The 20596-nt window shown below is 37.9% G+C and overlaps 2 protein-coding genes across 5 annotated transcripts; one reads left to right on the forward strand and one right to left on the reverse strand.

Annotated features, from left to right (window-relative positions):
- The first annotated feature begins 363 nt into the window (after positions 1 to 363).
- Positions 364 to 3266, forward strand: mymk (myomaker, myoblast fusion factor). Its single transcript, XM_063018161.1, has 5 exons — positions 364 to 498; positions 2077 to 2191; positions 2458 to 2606; positions 2905 to 3021; positions 3120 to 3266. The coding sequence occupies exons 1-5, from the start codon at positions 364 to 366 to the stop codon at positions 3264 to 3266; spliced, it is 663 nt and encodes a 220-aa protein (XP_062874231.1).
- LOC134335214 (tetratricopeptide repeat protein 16) lies at positions 2418 to 20289 on the reverse strand. Of its 4 annotated transcripts, XR_010015555.1 has the most exons (15): positions 20092 to 20289; positions 18880 to 19040; positions 18711 to 18801; positions 18483 to 18626; positions 17835 to 17935; positions 16635 to 16764; positions 16320 to 16534; positions 14649 to 14926; positions 14198 to 14339; positions 13927 to 14092; positions 10281 to 10417; positions 10019 to 10169; positions 8426 to 8604; positions 2738 to 2832; positions 2418 to 2585 (listed from the first exon to the last, which is right to left on the reverse strand). XR_010015555.1 is itself a non-coding variant. In XM_063017703.1 (14 exons), exons 1-13 carry the CDS (start codon positions 20119 to 20121, stop codon positions 8440 to 8442), a joined length of 1911 nt encoding a protein of 636 aa, XP_062873773.1. In that variant the 5' UTR covers positions 20122 to 20289; the 3' UTR covers positions 2418 to 2832; positions 8426 to 8439. The 4 variants fall into 4 exon arrangements, 3 of the variants coding, with proteins under 3 accessions (XP_062873773.1, XP_062873774.1, XP_062873772.1); XM_063017703.1 differs by having other exon boundaries at positions 2418 to 2832; XM_063017704.1 differs by lacking the exons at positions 2418 to 2585; positions 2738 to 2832 and having other exon boundaries at positions 6438 to 8604; positions 16320 to 16507.
- Positions 20290 to 20596: the final 307 nt, after the last annotated feature.

Raw genomic sequence — 20596 nt, forward strand, 5'->3', positions numbered from 1 at the left:
AGAAAAAGTAATCATCCACAGATGGATTTGTTTTGTGTCACTGCTTCATACTTTCTAGAATCTCAAAACTGTGTGACATAGTAAGGGTGGGGGTAGTGCCGGCTTCTGAAACTGCTGCACACTGACAGCTGTTTTGCTGATGAAGGCCTGTCTGCTGCTCTCTGGGCCATTTAATATTTAAAGGTCTCCCAAAAGGGCCAGCTGTAGGGCTGCGAATGTATACAGCAAGACAGCTTGCCACTTTCTATCACATCTTCAAACCTGTTTGAATGCGAAGACATACACAGTAAACCTAAGCGTTCTTAATATATGTTCTTAAATCTAGTGTACTTAAACGTGTTCCAGTGATCTAGAAGGTGCAAAATGGGAGCATTTATTGCTAAGATGTTGCTGCCTACCGTAAGCAGCTTGGTGTTTTTGCCTGCAGCCAGTGTGGCAACAAAGAGAGGCTTCCACATGGAGGCTATGATCTACTTCTTTACCATGTTCTTCACATCGGTAAGAAACTTATGGGTATATTTTCTGTGATATGTGTGCTGTTATCCTCTATTTTTGTCACTATTAAGATAAACATTTTGCATTTCAAGTGACTATTTTATTGCCCACCACACCTTAGGCAAGTAGCTACAATACCTTATAAAATTTGATAATGATTTTAACAATGGGGCTGAGTTTTGTCCTCCTGTACTTGCACTATGCTGTCGGTTGGCTGCTTCCTTTTAGTCTTTTGTAGCTACCAATTTCACAGATCTTACGCAGCAATTTCACGCAGCAAACTCCTTCTTTTTCCAGTTTTTCTCTGGAAATTCAGAAAGTAAACTCATACAGTTTATAACCTTTAAGCAGATACATAAGTTCATAAATAAAATTCTGTCTTTAGTGGTAAAAATCTTGCGTTATAATATTGTTGTCTGCTACTGTTAAGTGGAAACACAAATGTTGTCAAGGTAACCAATATTTTTAATTAGTAAAATGGCCACAGTTTACATTTGGGCAAAGGTACAGAAGTCCCTTTCTGTCTTACACTGGGGTGACACGGTGACTCGGTGGGTAGCACTGTCGCCTCACAGCAAGAAGGTCCTCGGTTTGATCCCCAGGTGGGGCGGTCTGGATCCTTTTTGTGGGGAGTTTGCATGTTCCCCCCATGTGTGCATGGGTTTCCTCCCGAAGTCCAAAGTCATGCAAGTGAGGTGAATTGGAGATACAAAATTGTCCATGACTGTGTTTGACGTTAAACTTGTGAACTGATGAATCTTGTGTAATGAGTAACTACCTTGAATGTAACCAAAGTGTGTAAAACATTAAAGCGTTAAAATCCTTATAAATAAATGTCTGACATTGTACAACGTATATAACTAATGATACATTTTTGGGCCCATGGTAAAATCATATGGACCAAACTGAAGCTCCCTTGTATTGGACACATTATAAGAAGAACCCATTAATTGGAGAAGACAATTATGCTTGGTGGATTTGAGGGTAAAAGAGGAAGATATATGGATACAGTTAGAGAAACAATGAATAATGTATAAACCATTAAGAAGCCTGAAAACCCGAACAGAATATAGAATGTTCTGGAGAAACACTATCAGTAAGGTCCCCGCAAATCTGAATCAACCATAAATAACTATTCAACAATTCTGTATTGTGTAGACAGCCTAAACAGCTGTATCTCCAGCAAATAAGGCAGTTGCAGGGACAAAAAGTTCATCAACCCTTTATCATTTCTTTTTAAAACATGATCTTGTCCTCATCCAAGTTCTTGCTAAAGAAATAGCACACGAACAATTGTACTTTTCATGATGAACTGGGAATGCAGACAGCCCTTTAGCAGCAACAACATTTTTCTACAGCTGCTTATCACATTGTAAAACATTCCAGGATTCTTACAATAAGAATCATTTTAGGTTAAATGTCAGGTGTTGGTCTAGTGTCTTAATATTCTTCTGCAAATTTCTTATGCCTTCAAATTGGTTTAGCAGCAAAGGGATGAGGTTAACGTGTTGGTGTGCAGATCCCCCACACTTTGTAGATTTTATACATATGTACTTGAATAGTCTTTCTATTTTGTTTCAGATTTATCATGCATGTGATGGACCAGGCCTGTCTGTTTTATGCTTCATGAAGTACGAGATTTTGGAGTATTTCAGCGTTTATGGCACATCTATCTCTATATGGGTCACATTATTAGGTAAGTTTAAAGATCTTTCAACCTGAAATACTTCAATTTAAGTGATTAAAACAAACTGATAGAACCCTAAACATATGTTTAATACTGTATAAACTTTCAAAAAGCTACACAGTTTTTCAGGATGTGGTAAACTGATGCTATTAAAGAAGACATTTGAATGTTATTTTTTTAAAGTCATGCTAACAATATGACATATGTTTATGTCTGGCATTCCAGCATGTCATGTGAAAAGTAGTACTCATTTTCTCCTGTTTCCTCTCATCCAGCTTTAGGGGATTTCGAGGAGCCCAAGCGCTCCACGCTCACCATGTTTGGAGTGCTTACCTCTGCGGTAAGGATTTATCAGGACCGCTGGGGCTACGGTATCTACTCTGGGCCCATTGGCACAGCTGTGCTTATGATCACCGTCAAATGGGTGAGAGAGAAAAATTATTGCAAAATATATAGAGAAAAATTCTGTAGCATTTGGTTAGTTGTTTTGTGTATTTAAAGATTATTGGTGCTGAGACTTGTGTATTGTAAGTGGCACAATAGAAAAGTATTTACCTTTCATCAAAGTTCAGCCCCGATGATGCCATAGCCAACTGTGGCCAGGAGTCCATGTGTGCAAACTGGCTGTGCTGATCAGGATAAAGCAGTTACTAAGGGTGAAAAAGTTGAGAGACCATATCAGTGCAATCACTCTTGCATACATTGTCTTTCTATTGTTTCAGTTACAAAAAATGAAAGAGAAGAAGGGCCTCTACCCAGATAAAAGTGTGTACACTCAACAAGTGGGACCGGGGTGTTGCTTTGGAGCCCTGGCTTTGATGCTTCGCTTTTATTTTGAGGTATAAAGGCTACAAGCATTTGCTTTCTGTCTTTCAAAGTATGCTGTCAAAAAGTGATTGCCTAGATCTATAAGATAACTTCCTTTTTGTACCTGCAGGAGTGGGACTATGCTTATGTGCACAGCTTTTACCACCTGTCACTAGCTGTGTCCTTCGTACTGCTGCTACCCAAGAAAAACCGATACGCAGGGACGGGCCGCAACGCAGCCAAACTCAAATGCTATACCCTCTGCTGCTGTGTATGAAGTCCCTTTCTTGTAGTGGTAGGGCTAGTATGCATGCTTAGAGTTAAATAGTAGTGCAAAAAATGTATTTGTTAAACATGAATGATGCTTAAATACTTAAATATTATGGTTATTTATTTTTCTTATTATTTATTTTTTGGCTGGTTGGATCACAGACGTCCCAACCTTCAGTGAAAGCAAAAGCTCGTACCGTTTGGACGACAGCCCAGAAGCCCTGGATGCGAGCCTGCGGCCCTGGCCTGCCATTTCACCACTCCTTATCACGCACCATCAAACAGTCAAAGATGTCTGGTAGTAGCAATTCAACAGTGAAGACAGTTATGTGATCTTCACCAAGCCAAGCCAAAAGGATTGGGGTGACAGACTCTGACGTACACTACGCAGCCAACAAACATAACGTTTTTATTTTTAAAAGAAGGATACTGAAAGCTACAAATATGTAGACATGCAAACAGGGTTGGGCAGTTATAGAATACAAATAATTCAAATTTATATTCAGGATACCAAAATAAAGCATTTGTATTCAGAGTACAGCTGTTTTCCAGACAGCACTTCAGACAGGGCTGCCAATTATTTTTTTGCTTTTGTAAGTAGGAGGTTTAATACACATATTTTAGAACATGCTCTGTTAGGCAAGAATGGTGGTGGTCTTTTCTCATGTTTCTCTTCTATTGCTATTGTTGACAATATATATATATATATATATATATATATATATATATATATATATATAACAAAGTAGAAACATGTTTTTTAAAAACTAATTATGAATCAAAAAGTAAAATCTCTCTTTCACAAAAGTAATTAGACTTTATTCAATACTTGGACTTTGTAGCAGCCCTTTTGGCAGCAATTACAGCTGTAAGTCTATTAGGCTACATATTTACAAGCTTTGCACGCTTGGAGTTGGGCAGTTTATCCTACTTTTTATGGCAGATCCTCCATACATCTTGGACTTGAGCACTGGAGGAGGAGGTTTTCTTTAAGGATATTCCTGTATTTGGCTGTATTTATCTGTCCTGCCATTTTTACCAGTGACCCTCATCATTAGAGATGGTATTAGGCTTGCTGTTCAGCCCAAAGAGTTCAATTCTTACTTATAAGATCAAAAGAACAGAAAATCTTTTTCTTCATGATGTTTGGCAAACTCCAAACTGGCCTCTGTCTCACCACTTTGCCATAAAAGCCTGATTGCCTGGATTTTGCTGGATGGCCAACTCTTTTTCCTTTTAAAAATAATAAAGGCCACGGTGGTCTTGGGAAGAGTTAAAGCTTTAGAATTTATTTATTTATTTTTGCCCTGATCTATGCCTTGCAAAAAAAATTAAATGACCATTGTGCTGGACATTTCTGCTCCAAACTTCTAAAGTATAATCGCAATGTGCAAACTGCTCCATGCATCTTTTTATTTTATTAACAATCTGCCTGATTTGTTACAGTGAAAAGAAAACTCATGCTGTTTTAGTCAAAAATTTTGCCCTGTTTTATTTTAGTTACATTAATTTACCAGTTGCAAAAATTTATATAATTAAACTAACTTAGTGTTTAGGAGAACCACAGGGAGAACAAGTGCATTGGTACAGTGAACCTTCAGAAACGTTGCTACCAAAAACACTTTATTTTAAATGCTTACTGAATATGCATCATATTTTATATTAAATATATTGGAATGCAATACATTAATGAATACATGCAGAACAATACTTATTAGTTCAGTTTAACCATGCACATGAATCTGAATTTGTCACATAAACCAAGGTAGTCTTAGGGTCACAAAAAGTGCTCATGTTCAGCTGGAAAGTTTGCAAGTCACAAAACATAGCAGACATTTTATTTCTCCAGAATGAATAAACTGTCTTTAAAGATGCACCTCAAGAGAGACTCGTCTACTCTCGTCTACATTTCTTACCGAGAAATGGCCGTTAAATTTGGTTAAAAATGTTAAAAAATGCGGCATTAAAGGAAAAATAATATTTATCATATTTATTGTTGTCATCTGGCCCATTAGACATCCAAACACAGCTAAACGAAACAGAATTTTTCCAGGAACCAAAAGCAAACAATAATTCTAGTAGCAGGTGCAAAGTGTTTATTCCAGTGTGTGCAGACAGTTTTATTCTGTGAACTTTCAGTATCCAACAGGTCATTAACTGTGTAAATATATTTATTTATTGTAATATCACTTTGATTTAATGTTGTGCTTTAATGATGTATGTTTTATATGAAATAGAGTAACTGCACTGTAAATGTTTATTTTTAAATTAAATTTTGTATTATGTATTTACAATTTGTATTATCTTTTCTTCTGCTCCAAGCTAATTAATCTGTCTAATCCACGAACTCCACTCATTCTTCATCAGTTCCGGCCATTTAACTTCGTTCCGTCAGCCTGTTCCTAAAACTTTCCAAAGATGACAAATGCACGTGCCATGTTTTAGACAAAACAGTCTCCTGCCAAATGTGAATAAAATTTCGGTCTCACAAAGCATATTTTGACCGAGAGCCAGGGCGCTAGCTTATGTGCCCAGAAAAAGGTGTTTTTGTCTGGGGTTAAAGCTGCCAGCTCCTGTCTATCCTGGCCGCAAGTCCAGATTCTCGCCAAAAAAAGTAACCTGATGCTTTTATTACGGTTGTGTGAAGCACTTTTGAGCTCGTTTATGCTACCGTCTGTTTAAAACCACTTTGTTTGTGGTTTGGCCCTCACACATAAACAGTCTGAGTTAGCTCCACCAAGCTTTGACACTACAAAAGTTCATTTTGTGTATTCATTTAGTTAATTGAGTTAATAGGTGGCTGGATGGTTTGGAGCTGCTCTACAGTTTGTCCAGGCACCTCAATTTATATTTTCAACTTTTAACAGTGTTGTGCCTGTTTACATTGAGAGGACATATAGCCATATTTTTTCTATATTTTAATAAATAATATTGCCAATATGTCTTGAAAAATCCTAAATGAGTTGTATGTGTACTCACAATATTACGTCTTAGAGTCAATCCCAAATAGAGTCTATTCTCTTATTCCTTATTTAGTATTAAAAGCGAATGCCAAAGATTTGGTGTTAATTCCATGCCAAGCTTGTTTGGAATTATCGGTCTGTCAAAAAAACCTAAACCACACCCCAGCATTAGCAATCTGGTTGTTTTTATTTTGTGGAAACAGAAAAACAGACTAGTTTACAATGAAGCAAGATTACTGGTGATAAAAATGTGAAAGTTCATTAAAGTTTTTTTTTCTTTTTTTTACAGATTTAGAGTCAGGTTTAGCTTACTTTTCATATTTGATACAGACTGCATGCTTCTGCGACTCTACATGCTGCTGATGGGAGTGCAAGTAGGTACATTTGTCATTAAGTCTGCAAGTTTTTTTATTTGGTAAAGGCTGCATCTGATTGGCTAAATGTAATGCAACAGACAATAGGACAAGAAGCATTAAGGCAAACTGATGCAACATTAGCAGACTACTTTAAAAATAAAAGCTGTATAGCTTACTTGACTAGCACTTGATTAGGATTTGGACATGTATGAATTAATATTGCTTTGCTTCAAAGAACAGTGCATGCTAATCCAGTCTCTGGTAGTTGACACCAATAGTTGCGTACTAAATGGACAAACTATTTGGTATAATGGGACAGTGGTAGCCTAGTGGGTAGGGCTTTGGGCTATCAATTGAAAGGTTAAGAGTTTGAATCCCAGCTCTCCCATGCAGCCACTGTTGGGCCCTTGAGCATGGCCCTTTACCCTCTCTCCTCCAGGGGCGCCGTACAATGTCTGACCCTGCGCTCTGACCCCAGTTTCCAAACAAGCTGTACTGTACACCTGTATATGTATATATGACAAATAAAGGTGTTCTACTGTATATTCTTCTACAGTAAGGGGCACAGCCAAAATTGTTGATAGTTGGTTAATTGCAAGCACTGTGCTTTAATTACTGTTACTGGTGTGCATATTACAATGAAGAGACTAGCAAGCCATTCTACTCTTAGAGACGTTAGAAAAACACAGAAGTATTTACGCATAAATATTTTTCCTATCAGTCTGTCTTAATAAAAGTTGGTATTTTTAATAACAGGAAAAGGAGTAAAGGGTACATTTCTTAAGACCTTTTGGTAGTAAATTAGAAAAAAATACTATTATCAAAATATTACATATTACATAAATTTGGTTAATGTTCCATGAAGTCTGTGTGGTCATGCTTCAGACAGCTGCGCTTGTCAAGTTACACTGAACGGGACTGAACGGTCAATTACAAATTATAACTGATGTCTACACTTCAGAAAAAAAGAATATCATCATAGACAAGGACATTAAAAATCAGAATCACAGACACCATGTAATGTGTAATGCTCTATTGTTAGTGTGCCATAAAGTCTAGAACCGTCCTCGAGAGACTTAAAGTATGTGCTGCACCGTTTGTTTGAGGTTGTGTGGAAGTCTCTGACAGGGACTTGGGATCAGCTGTTGGATTGTTTTCTAGACGGCATCACAGCCTTCTCTCAGCTGCACTCCCAGCCTCTGAAGAACAGCTGCTCTGAACAAAACAACCCCTCACGCAAATGTGATAAGCGAGCGATGGACCAAATCAAATAGAAATAATACATCATTTTCAGATTTGTCCATACCACATGGTAAACATCCAAATCGATTCGATCACAAGCCATTCACATCAACTAAGGTTTATTTGTAGGAATTAGTCATGTTTGTCACGCTAACAACCAGTCATGGCAAAGGTTTTCCCTGGGATGCACACTTTGCTTGAGTAATGTGTTTTAATTAATAAGATGAAATAAAACACTGTATGTGGAAAAACCTCCTCTGTTACACTTCACTTGGTACAAGGTGCATTAAATGGGACATCCATCCAGTTAATAGAGAAAATTAAGAAAATAACACCAGACATTTAATCAGGTGGAAGCTGGATAACTTCACAGGGATGACAGAAAGTGAAATGAGGACTATGTGTTTCAAATGTAATTACACTTTAGTCATTTTCTACATCTTGACCAACTTTAACCATAACCCTAGATTCAAATGCTATTGGTTTGGATCTTTTTATACTACCAATACTATAATCCCATTTTAAACTGATTGAATGCATCAAACATAATTACTGTTCTGCCTCAGGTCACTCATGATTAAGTCATTATATTTAACCCAGTGCACCTTTACTGACACCATTAGCAGTTAAGGCCGAGGCCTTTGAAGTTCTTCCAGGAGTATGGACGCTCGGTCGAGCCTGCAACAGACTTCATTTTTTCTGGAGGGCACAGAGGGGCGAGGCGAGGTCCAGTGTAACTCAGAGACTCCCTCTTATGCAGAAGCTTCTTCACGGTCGAGGTTACCTGGTACATACCACATAAACATTAGACTGCATTCAAAAACATTTGTTACATCATAAATCAGAATTTTATTAATATTTTATTAAAACACAACAACAAAGAACACAAAGGCTTCAACATGCTTTCTTAGAAATGCATTTAAGACCAGGCTAACATCCACAAATACCACAATTAAAAAAGTAGGTTGGTTGTAATGGGTGAAAATGCACCCTATCATGCCACATTCTTAACACCTAATGTAAAAAAGCTTAATAGTGCTTAATAGGCTCAATGTACCAAGACCACATGTTATAAATAGCCTACTGAATTTCTATTAAACTTTATTGATGATTAAAACTGCTGCGTTACCGGGCTGGTTTGGCACAAACAGACACGTTTATACTGGGTATAAAAGGGAGGCAGCTTTTAAATGCACATTAGTTCTCAATTTATTAACATTATATTGAAATGTGTATTGTGACTTATTAAAACTGGTTGATATACAAATAATCTACATCTGTATGCTTAGTTTAGGACAAGACCAGTATTGTGTTGGCACTGTTGGTACTACTGCTATATTTTGGCTTGGGCTTCCCACTAATAGCGTGAAAATGACTTAATGGTACATTACATCTCAGTATGTCATTATGTTTAACTGTATTTGGGAAATTTTAAAAAGATGAACTGAAGATGCTAGTGTGTCTAAAACAAAAAAAAAAACAATGTTTTGAGATTTCAGATTTAAACCCATTTACTTGTGTCACGAATGGAGCCATTTTACTTGACAAACTGACTCTTTGTTTTTGTTTTGACCATTAGTCTGTACAGCACGCAGTGTCTTTGTTGTTGTTTTGTGTCACACCCCCTTGTCTCCAACCCTTGTCCATGATTTGTCCTTGTGTTAACCATCCCCAGCTGTTTCTCTGTTATGTGCTCATTACCTTCTCTGCATTGGCCCATATGATTTGGGCATTGTGTATGTATGTAAATGTTACTCTGAGATTGTAATTGTCATAGTGATTGAGAGTGTAAAGCTCTAATGAAAGCTGGTTTGTGAGTTATCCTGTCATGGTTCAGTTTTCTTGATTCTTGTTTTGGCTCCAGTTCTAGCTTATCCTTGTCTGTGTTTGTCATCTATATTGTGCCCACTTTTCCCTGCTTGTCATGTTTATAGTTTAGCAATTAGCATTAGTGTAGCACATCTAAGTGTAGGATCCGCTTTGGCTGGTGGTGTTTGTCAAGTCTTGAGTCTAGTGTATTCATATGCAGTTCCTGTATTCTTTGTGGTAATGGTTAATTTATTACAAAGAGACTGTTAAGGTTAAAGCACTTGATTATTTACTCATCCTTTAGGGGGAATCTAACTAACATGGACTATACAGGATGCAATAATTTGACAGTGGCAGACATAACTGACATTGATATGTGTAGCTGGTACCTTTTCCTTGCTCACGACCGTATCCTTAGAGGAAACACTCTTTTTAGATTTGATTTTCACATCCTTAACACTTGTGGGGCTTTTGGAATCAGTTTCTGACTGGCTATGAGAGTCATGTCTGATGTCCATCCTCGCAAAGTTATTAGAAAGGCTAAAAACAAATAATAAGCACAAGGTTAGTAAATAAAGGTACTCACACTGAATTATGCCATGATGGCACAGAATACAATAACAACCTCGTAAAAAATAACTTTTTTTCCACCTTGACTGAGGAGAGCCTACAAGTTTCCAGTTCTGGATCTGCTCCATCAGCTGAGCTTTGAGCATTTGGGCAGTGCCACTGGATAAGACATCTGATGGAAAGCAGCCTGGGAACAGTTGCAGCACCAGGGCGACCAGCTGACCACAGACGTTCAGAATAACACACAGATGGGGCATTTGATACACATTTCACATTCCACATGTGTAAGGTATGCATTTAGAATAGTTTTTATCCATTAGATGAACCACAAATGCTAAATATTGCTGTGTTCATGTTTAATAATAAAGTGCCACTTAACACTACATGCTATGCAGGAATGTAATAAAGTGCAACTCCATGTTATTGGACAGTGGCACTATTTGTTTGAAATTAAACTCTTTAATGGTCTGCTCAGTCATTTGGTTAAGCTTACTTTGAGTCTAAATACTTAGGTAAAAATAAGCTGTATTTAATAATCTTATTTGGGCCGTACTCCTTGGTTGACACGTTATACTCAAAAATACTGGTAGATGACTTTGTGGTTTTAAGAAAACAGTCTTTCTAACCTATGTGTCAACTTGAAGCTAGCAGCTGAAAAATCCTCAGTGATAAGTTGCATCATTTTTGTGATCATCTCAACTGTTTGGCAGAGGCTCATTAAAAAATATTTTGGCTGGCCACTCAGGTGGTGGTAAAATACGCTAGCACACCAGAGCTGGAAATTCGAATACATCGTATTGAATCTGAGCTGTGCCATCCGGCTGGGCTGGGCGGCTATACGAACAACGTTTGGCTGTTGTTCATACAGGTTTAGGGAGCCGAAGGGACCTCATAACTGAGGCAATTATGACCTCTGCTGGCTGGTTAATGGCGTCTGCACAGAGTAGAGGAATAATGCTGATCAGGGTGTGGCTCTCTGTGCACAGGGCTGATTCGGCTGGTGCAGGTAAGAAAATGCAGTCGGCTACTGCACACGGGTGGGGGGGGACGTTTGTGTCAGTTCGCTCTCCTGAATCAGGAGCGGGGGTCAGCACTAGTAGAGAGGAAGCATAACACAATTTGGTAAAAATTGGGCGCGCTAAAAAAAAAGAAAAAGGGAGAAAATGGATGAAGACAATATATATATATATATATATATATACACACATCGATCAGCTGGGTGCCATCTAGCAGGCACAATTGGCAGTAATGGGCCACCATGTCTGCTGGGTGGGATGACTGGACTAAAAGGGTGGGATGACCGGACTAAAAGGGTGGGGTCTTCAAACACTGTGTAAGGACCCTGGTTAGCAGATAGAGGCATCTGTGCAGCATCACGGGCGAAAAGAAGGCGTCCGCTAGGACTGCCCACGGTTCAGGGGAGGCTTAAAAAAAAGGGGAGAAAATGTGTAAATAAATAGAAAAAAATTAAAATATAAAAATATATATTTTGTGTGCGCTAGTAAAAAAATATAATTGTTTGTTGTTGGTATAGTCCCAAAAAAACTAAGGAATGCAAAGAAAAAAATTGTAAACATTATTTTCTTGGTGAGACCATTAAAGGGATAACAATGTTTTGAGGTAAAAGAAAAGAATATCGGTCTTAACAGTGTAGGAAGCAATTTTAGCAGATGTTAGAGACTTGAGTGTTAAAATCCAAATTATTGTAGCAGTTTCTTTAAATCCTTGATTCTATTGAGTAATTTCTCTGCTACCATTAAGTGCTTCAAAACTGCAAAATTAGCTAAATTATTAAATTGTTATTTTTATACATGCATAGATGTGTTCAAAAATTAATTATCCACCTTGCAACGTACAGAAATTAAAGGACCTGCTGGTAATGTCCAGGTTTATAAATCTTTGACTTTCTCTGGATGTCAGAGCTGTTTTAACAGCATATTAGGCAAGTGTTCATAATGTTTCAGCTCATCAGTGTATATAGAGGATGGATGTACTTACTGTTTCCTATTTTTTAATGACTTAGTGCACAGCAGACATGACGTTAGAATTGAGAATCTGCAGTTCACACTGAATTTGGTCTGTGAGAACACGCCTGCTATGATGATTCCCTTTCCAAAATGAGTTCCAATACTGCTATGGACTGTATTATAGTGTGAAAGGTGTGAAAACGCCTTTAGTGGAACATAAGTAAATGAACATTTGGCTGCTCAGTTTCTTCTTGGCCATGTGTGTTTTGTTGCATCATTAGTCCTTGCACAAGAGAGCTAACTGTTTCTAGAGGTGGAATTTAAATCTGGAATCTATTTCTGCCATCATTCAGCGAAGTAAAGCAGGCCAACATAAAGCTGGAAAATCTGAATAAATCAATTATATACATAGCCAAAACAATAAGCCCTTACAACAGCAAGCCCAGGCTACAGTGCATTAAAGGCCTGTAGAGTTCTGGAACATAATATAACTGATAGATAAAACAAAGCTTGATCTGTACCCACATGATGGAATGAGAAGTCTGGAGCAGAACGAAACTGATCATAATTTAAAACCTAGCACCACATTTGTTAAACATGGTGACATCAGCAAAGTGGCTGCCAGTGCAACTGGAGGACTCATCTTTATTGACATTTAGAGTCAAATTGCCCTAGCAAGAAGAATTTAGAGGTATGCAGCAACATCTTTACTGGGTTCAAACACTTTATACAACAAGATGTTTCTTTCCCTTGAAACCTGCAGAGCATTATCACTAATTGGCAGTGTGTAGTGACATCTAGTAACATGTAACTATCAACAACATTGATTGTTTTTTTTACAATGGCACTTGTTAAGGGGTGGGATATATTAGACATATTTGACAGGAACCAAATTGTGATAGCTAGACATTTGGGTCAGAGCATCTCCAAAATAGTAGGTCTTGAAGAACTCAAGCCAGCAGAGGCAATGTGCAATGTGCTGCTGGGAAACCTTTGGTCCTGGCACTCATGAATGTCCTAAGAATCAACCATTCACATCTTCTCTGAGATCAGATTCTCTCTCTCTTAAAAGTTGTTTGGGATAAAAACATCTGCCAAATATGCAAACCCCTTTTCCAAAAAAATTGAAACTTCCAACTTAACTGTATTTTATAAACAAATTTAGAAATTAAACCCTGCAATAACTGAACACAAATGTAGTAACACACACCAGAAAAGGCGCCAATCCATCACGGGGCTTTGGCCACCCCCACTTTCTTAGTCATAGCATATATTCAGTAGAACTGCTAGGGATTTAAACCCTGGATCCCAGCAGTAGTGGGCTAGCACAGCTTACTGCTAGGCCATCTACTGTACATGCCTAGTGTGGCATCAAATTCAAAATTTGTTTATACATATTTACAAATTACAATCAGCTGAAACATTAAACGTCATTTCTTTATACTTGTTTTAGTTCATTAAAGGCTTTACCTCAGGTTTTTATTGCATTTTACAAAATGTCCTTTTATAGAAATGGGGTTTGTCCAACCTCTAATGATCCAAAAAATTAGGGAGTATATGTAACACTGTGGGTCTTTAAAGCTTCCTTATACAGTATAAAGATTAATTGCAGTCTTAAATTAAAGCCGACATGCTGATCTTTATCCTAATGTCCACTCATTCATTAAAATACATCTGTGTCACTATACACTTCTAAAACGCACTGTATGTATTTATTTTACTAGCGTGATCTCTCTGCTTCATCATGCAAATGAACTTGCCTCATCGTTGGTCGGATCTAAAACGAGAGCACGGATGGCGTCCCGATTGGCTTCCTCCATGTTGTGTGTTCTGCTGTTAGCTCTAGCACGATTCCCATAGTACTGAGCTTCTCCGGGGTTGTACTTAATAGCAGCTGAAAACCTCTCTGCTGCCTCCTGAAAATGTCTTAATAAATATTCAGTGTTTAATATCTAATATCCAAGTCTTTAAGGAATACGCGAAGTGCTTTTTAAATTATAAATAAAGCTAAGATGTTGCACTAAAACTTACAGGTTGTTGTAACTGTGCAGTCCCAGTTTGTTGTGAGCAACAGCCAGACGAAGCCAAATTGTAGTGTTTTGGGGGTCCAACTCATCAGCCTGCTGGTAGTCAGCCAAAGCAAAACGCAATTCCTTTTGCTTGAAGAAACAGTCTGGAAACATTTTGGCATTTTGATAAAAATTAGTGGCATATTAGTGGCAAACACCCCACCCAGCATTTCTTCAGGTCTGGCACAGATGTGGGTTAGTAAGACATCACCTGTAGTAAGCAATCCACAAATCTAAAGGTTTTGCATAAGGTTGAAGTCAAGGGTCTGTGATTAAAATAATTTGGCCTGGAGAAACCATTTTAGACTTCAAATCATGTTTTTCCATTCATTTCTAAGTACACTGAAATGCATTGAATGTTCTCCAGCCAAACTGCATTAAGAACTGTTTTACTGTGTCTTTTTTACTCGTACCTCCTCTGTTTATAAACAGCCCACTCTCATCTCTCTGCTTGTTGATGGCCTTAGTCAGAAGCGTGATGGCCTCACTGTAGAAACCCTGGGAGAAGCAGTGGACTGCAAAATCATTGTAAGTGAGCACCAGCTGAGTGTTAGCATCTTTCTCTACATCCTCAAAGTCTTCAGGCTTTTGTCCCTTAGGATGTTTTGGTTCAGTGTTACTGAATTCCACAGCGAGCACCAAGTCCTCTATGGCAGCAGTGAAGTCTTTTAGCCTGCGGTATAGTATCCCTCTGTAGAGATGGAAGATCAAAGAAATACTTCAGCACTTTCTAACCAATTATCAGTCTACCACATCAGTAAAGTTTACCATGAATCATTCTGGCGTTTCCTTTTGCTAAAAATAGAATACTCTAAATAAATGACACTCTAAATCTGTGTAATTTGTCCTTAGAGTTTGTGGTTATGCATTACCAGCATTGTCAGTGGATTTGTTTATGTATACCACACAACCAAATGAAGAATCTCCTGAAACAAAGGAAAGATAGAAAACCCCCAGAACCGGCCAGGACCGGCAATGCACGAGCGGCACCCCAGCTGGTGCTACCCGTGCATTACGTGGATTTACAGGCGAGGTCCGCTCCATCTTGCCATCTCTGGGGCAATCTACTGTCCCAGGGCGGTTCCATCATAAGGCAGAAAAACGCTGAGACACCAAAAATATAGATAAGTATTCTGGCATCACATGCCAGTGAATACCAAACTGGACAGAGCAGTATTATGGTTTCAGAGAAGAGCAGTTTTGCCAACAAAGGAGCTGGCAAGTCTGGGAGGAAGACACCGTAATTTATATTTATATATTATACAGTATAGATTTATATATTTGCATCTGAAGTTAATTAATCCTTACAAGTGATAGTCTATTAAAAGAAACTGACACAAACATCTGTGCCACGGTGCCCCCTCCACTGGCCAAAATGGTAATAAGGAAGGACACAACTCACTGAATTACTTCAGCAGCTGCCACGTTAAAAGAAAACAGCTAGAATGAAACATTTTTGTATGTCTGTCTCGTCAATGTCCTAATGTTCCTGGTAATTACACATAAGCAACATCTGTGTATATATCTAGAGAACACAATGAAAACTAGTCTGTGAAACAGTCTGGCATGTTTGCATTCATCTTACTAATCACATTAGGACATGCAACCACATAATCTTTACTCCACCACAGTCTTTCTACCCTGTGTACCTATAATAGATTGAATTACACATACTGACATAAGCATAAACACTGTAACTTTCTGTGCTTGTAGACTACACAACCCTGCCATCGAGTCAAATATTAGGTCAGTGGTTTAACTCTGAAGCAATTTGAAATAACATCTAACTCAATATTTTGCTAAATGTAATTGCTAATGATTAGAAAGACATGGAAACCATCAAAACCTATTTAATCTAACGTTAATTCTAAAACGTTGTACTGCTTTTCAGGATTTTGTGGGTTTTCTGTGCTTGAATGAACTGCTTTCTTCCCTTAAATTGTAAAAAGGGAACACTCACTTGTTGAAATTTTCAATTCTTAAATTTTAGTGAAAATTAAGGGAGTGTTTGTAAAAAATAGAAGCCTATTTTTCCGTTTTGCACAGTTTCAGTGGTAAATTGTGTTTAATAGAAATCATCTCACCTAAAAAGGTAATATTGAGCCTTTTCAGGGTTGTGTTCTAGAGCAGTGGTGATCTTGCTCAGAGAATCAGACAGCTCTCCCGCTACAGCTTTGGTCACTGCCTGCTGTCGACAGCTTTGGGCTACCTGCTCCAGTTTCATCAACAGGGTCTGCGCCTCTGGACAGTTCGGGTTCAGCTTCAGAGCTGCCTTCAGGTCATAGTAACACAGCATGGCCTAAAAACAGTAACCCTCATTTTAACTTCATAACTTTTCATTTAGAAGATTGGTTTAAACTGAAATATGTTTAATTCCATTGTGAAGCCGGTGTTCTAACCTGATTAAGTTGATGGTACGAGCGTGCTCTAAAAGTAAAGAGATCAGATGATGGGGTGCCCTTCTCTATCCAGTTAGTGGCCAGACAAATGCAGTCTATGTAACGACCAAGTGCACTCAGACATGCCAAGCTGTTAAAAAAAAAATAGATATATATTTATACACTATCAAATAGGGACTTCTGTACCTTTGCCCATAACTCTGGCAAATGTTGATCAGTTTTTAAAATTCAGAATCAAATTTGCCCTCTCCCAGGACCACTACAGAGCAGGTGTTATTTGGGTGGTGGATCATTCTCAGCACTGCAGTGACACTGACATGGTGGTGGTGTGTTAGTGTGTGTTGTGCTGGTATGACTGGATAAGATACAGTAATGCTGCTGGAGTTTTTAAACACATCACTGTCACTGCTGGACTGAGAATAGTTCACCAACCAAAAATATGTCCTGTGACCACTGATGAAGGTCTAGAAGATGACCAACTAAAACAGCAGCAATAGATGAGCGATCATCTCAGATTTTACATCTACAAGGAGTGACTAATGGAGTGGACAGTGAGTGGACACGGTATTTAAATAAGTCTGTGTCACAACACACACTAACACACCACCACCATGTCATTGTAACTACAGTTCTGAGAATCATCCACCACCTAAATAATACCTGCTCTGTGGTGGTCATGCAGGGGTCAGGTGGGGGTCCTGACCATTGAAGAACAGGGTAAAAGCAGGCTAAAAAAGTATGTAAATAAATAGATGGACAATCAGTAATTGTAGAACTTCAAAGTGTTTCTATATGGTAAGTGAAGCTGATAAAATGGACAGTGAGTGTACCACACACACAATCCACCTCGGCTTGTGTAAAACCAGAGCTCCCTCTGCTGGTAGATAAGATCCACACCACATAAAAATCAGTCATGCTGCAATTCTATTTAAGTTTGCTCTGTGTACTCTGTTTTTTTCACCCTTTAAAACATGCAGAAGGTGGATTGGCGTGTCTAAATTGGCCCTGGGTGTAAATAGGAGAGCAAAAGGGGTGAGTGTGTGATGCCCTGTGATTACTAAACCCTGTGCGTGATGTGTTTTTCAGACCCGCCCAGTGAAAATTTATAAATGATTGTACAGCAATCTATCTCTTTAAAAGTAATGCAAGCTGTAGTGGTGTCAGTAGTTTAAAAGCAGATGGACTTCAGTCAGTACTGACCGTCTCATGTGATAAGGCTGAAAATTGGGCCTTAGTTCAGCTGCCTTGGTAAAAGATGTCAAAGCCTCCAAGAACATCCCCTGGTCAAAACAACACTGTCCCTATTGGTACAGAAAAGAGTCAGACTTACAATTTATGACTAAAAGATTAGGGACAATCCTCTTAAATATTGAGTTTTGGCCATACCTATTGCTAACATATATATAAAATAAACATATGCCTTCAGCTTTGTGAAAAAAGTCTGGAGAAACTCCAGAAACCTGCACAGACATATGACCTCAACCCCAGTAAACACCCTTGGAATGAACTGGAATTTCGATAATTAGCCAGATCATTTTGTCCAAAATTAGTCCACTGCCTTACAAACGGTCTTTTGATGGAATAATAATACATTTTCACACACACTCCAAATGTTTGTTCTTATACAGCCACATAAGAAAGCAACTTTATATTAATGTACATGAATGGTATGTCCAAAAAGCTCAAAGTCAGGTGTCTTTATACATTTGGCTATATAATAAAGTTGAATTGAATTGAATTGAATTGAATATATTGTTTTAATTTAAATCACCATCACAGTCTGTACACTGATATCATGTGTGTTTAATTCGATGATGCTAGATGTTGTTAATCATTCACTCAGGTCACCTGCAGATAATAAATGAAAGCAAGGCGGTGCAGATAGGCTGTGATCTGTGGTTCCATGTTGCAGACATGCTTGTAGTCTAGGGCTGCAGACTTGAAGTCACATAGCTGAATATAGGCCTCTGCTCTTTCTAAATACAGCTGTGTCTGCACATAGGATATACAAATTTACTAATGTATTTTAGTACATTACTATAGAAAACCAGCATGTAAATATTTTCTGTCGTTTACCTGCTTAGGTTGCAGCATTATGGCCTTAGTGAAGCAGGTAACAGCCCTCTCATACTGTGATTGACCCATAGACTCGATGCCCACTTGATAACTGCAAAATATACCATCCAGGTCAGTCTAATGTAACTGCAAGAAGAACTGAAGATGTCTTTGAAAACAAAAAACTTACTGAGTGTTTGCTTTATTTTTTACAATAACATCACTACACAAATTTGATCTGTCCAGCTTGAATTCTGAAGTCTGAAAAACACTGCTGGAGTCAAAGAGTTTTTGTGGGGCAGCTTCTCTAGAAGATGTGATCTTTCTCTCTGATTCAGTTGAGCCCACCACCTTTAAAAAATAAATAAATATAAATATGACATAATTCTTTATATTCTAATAATATATTGTTATTATTTAATAAATAACTGAATTCATTCATTTATTTTCTTATCTGCTTATCCAATAGGATCACGGGAAGGGGGGGGAGGTTGCTGGAGTTTTTCAATGGGTGCAAGGCACACAGTAACACCCTGGACGGGACGCCAGTCCATCGCAGGGCAGACACAGACACACACACACACACACACACACACACACACACACACACATTCACCTATAGGGCAATTCAGTGTCACCAATTAACCTGACTGCATGTTTTTGGACTGTGGGGAGAAACCGGAGATCACGGAAGAAACCCACGCAGACACGGGGAGAACATGCAAACTCCACACAGGGGATCAAACCCAGGACCTTCTTGCTGTGAGGCGACAGTGCTACCCACTAAGCCACTGTGCAGCCCTAAAAAACTTAAAAGAAGTAAAACATTGATCCTTCAGTGATGTGTGTAGGCAAGATGTCACAACTGGAAAATCAGTAGGGGTGTGTTCTCCTACTGACCAAGAACATGAAGAAGGTGGACTTGCCACTACAAAAATGGTTGTGAAGTGTGAATGTGTGAGTGATTGATTAAGTGAGTGGCCAATGTTGCTGGGTGATGCCAGACCAGTTGAAACTATTTGAACGTTTTGAATGTTAAACCATTTTATAGCAAAAAATAAAAGCCTTAAAATTACTTTTATAAAAAGTATATAAATATAAAAGTAAAATGTTTTATGCAGTATTTTGTGTTTTGTCTAAACAAAGGTAATACATATTTAAGTAAACAGCATAAAAGCTAAATTAAATATATTTTAAAACAATAACACAATACTACTACTACAAAAATATGTACTGTATAATAAAATGTATCAAATGAAATTGACCACAACCCTCACAGTGCTTTTAAAATTTGTTTAATTACTTTTATTAATAGGGTCAATTAAAAAAATATATATATATTATAAACTGTTTTCATAAAGCATTATAGAGAACAATTGTGTTGCACTTTTATAATACAAACCTCTGATGAGTTGGTTTTATTCATGTTCATGCAGAAATATTCGTCTTTCAAGTATCTCTTAACCTTTAAAAATCTTCTAAAAATGTAAATAATAAATGACTAACAGAAGCATCCACCAAACGTCAATTTGCAATTACAATATAAAATATATATATATAATATACTTTTACATTTAAATCAATCAGGTACTTTTGCAGTGATCTGTAAACAGTGCTGGAAACAGAGTAACTATGGCAACTGCAGCATGTACCGAGAACGAGTCTTTACGGTAAACGCTGGGAGTCGACTCGCAATGAACAGCCTGTTTTTCTCTTGTGTCAAATTTTGTAGATGTCTTGACACACTGGCATAGAACAACGTAAAGTTTTTATATTCTTATCTGCTTACTATATGATGCATGAAACATATAGTAAACAAATGAACTAATTAATCAGTCACTAAATAGTTGGCACATTGAAATAAGGACATTAATGACCCGGTAAATGACCTGTGCAATTATGAAGGT

The sequence above is a fragment of the Trichomycterus rosablanca genome, chromosome 21 (assembly GCF_030014385.1).
Source record: "Trichomycterus rosablanca isolate fTriRos1 chromosome 21, fTriRos1.hap1, whole genome shotgun sequence".
Lineage (NCBI taxonomy): Eukaryota > Metazoa > Chordata > Actinopteri > Siluriformes > Trichomycteridae > Trichomycterus > Trichomycterus rosablanca.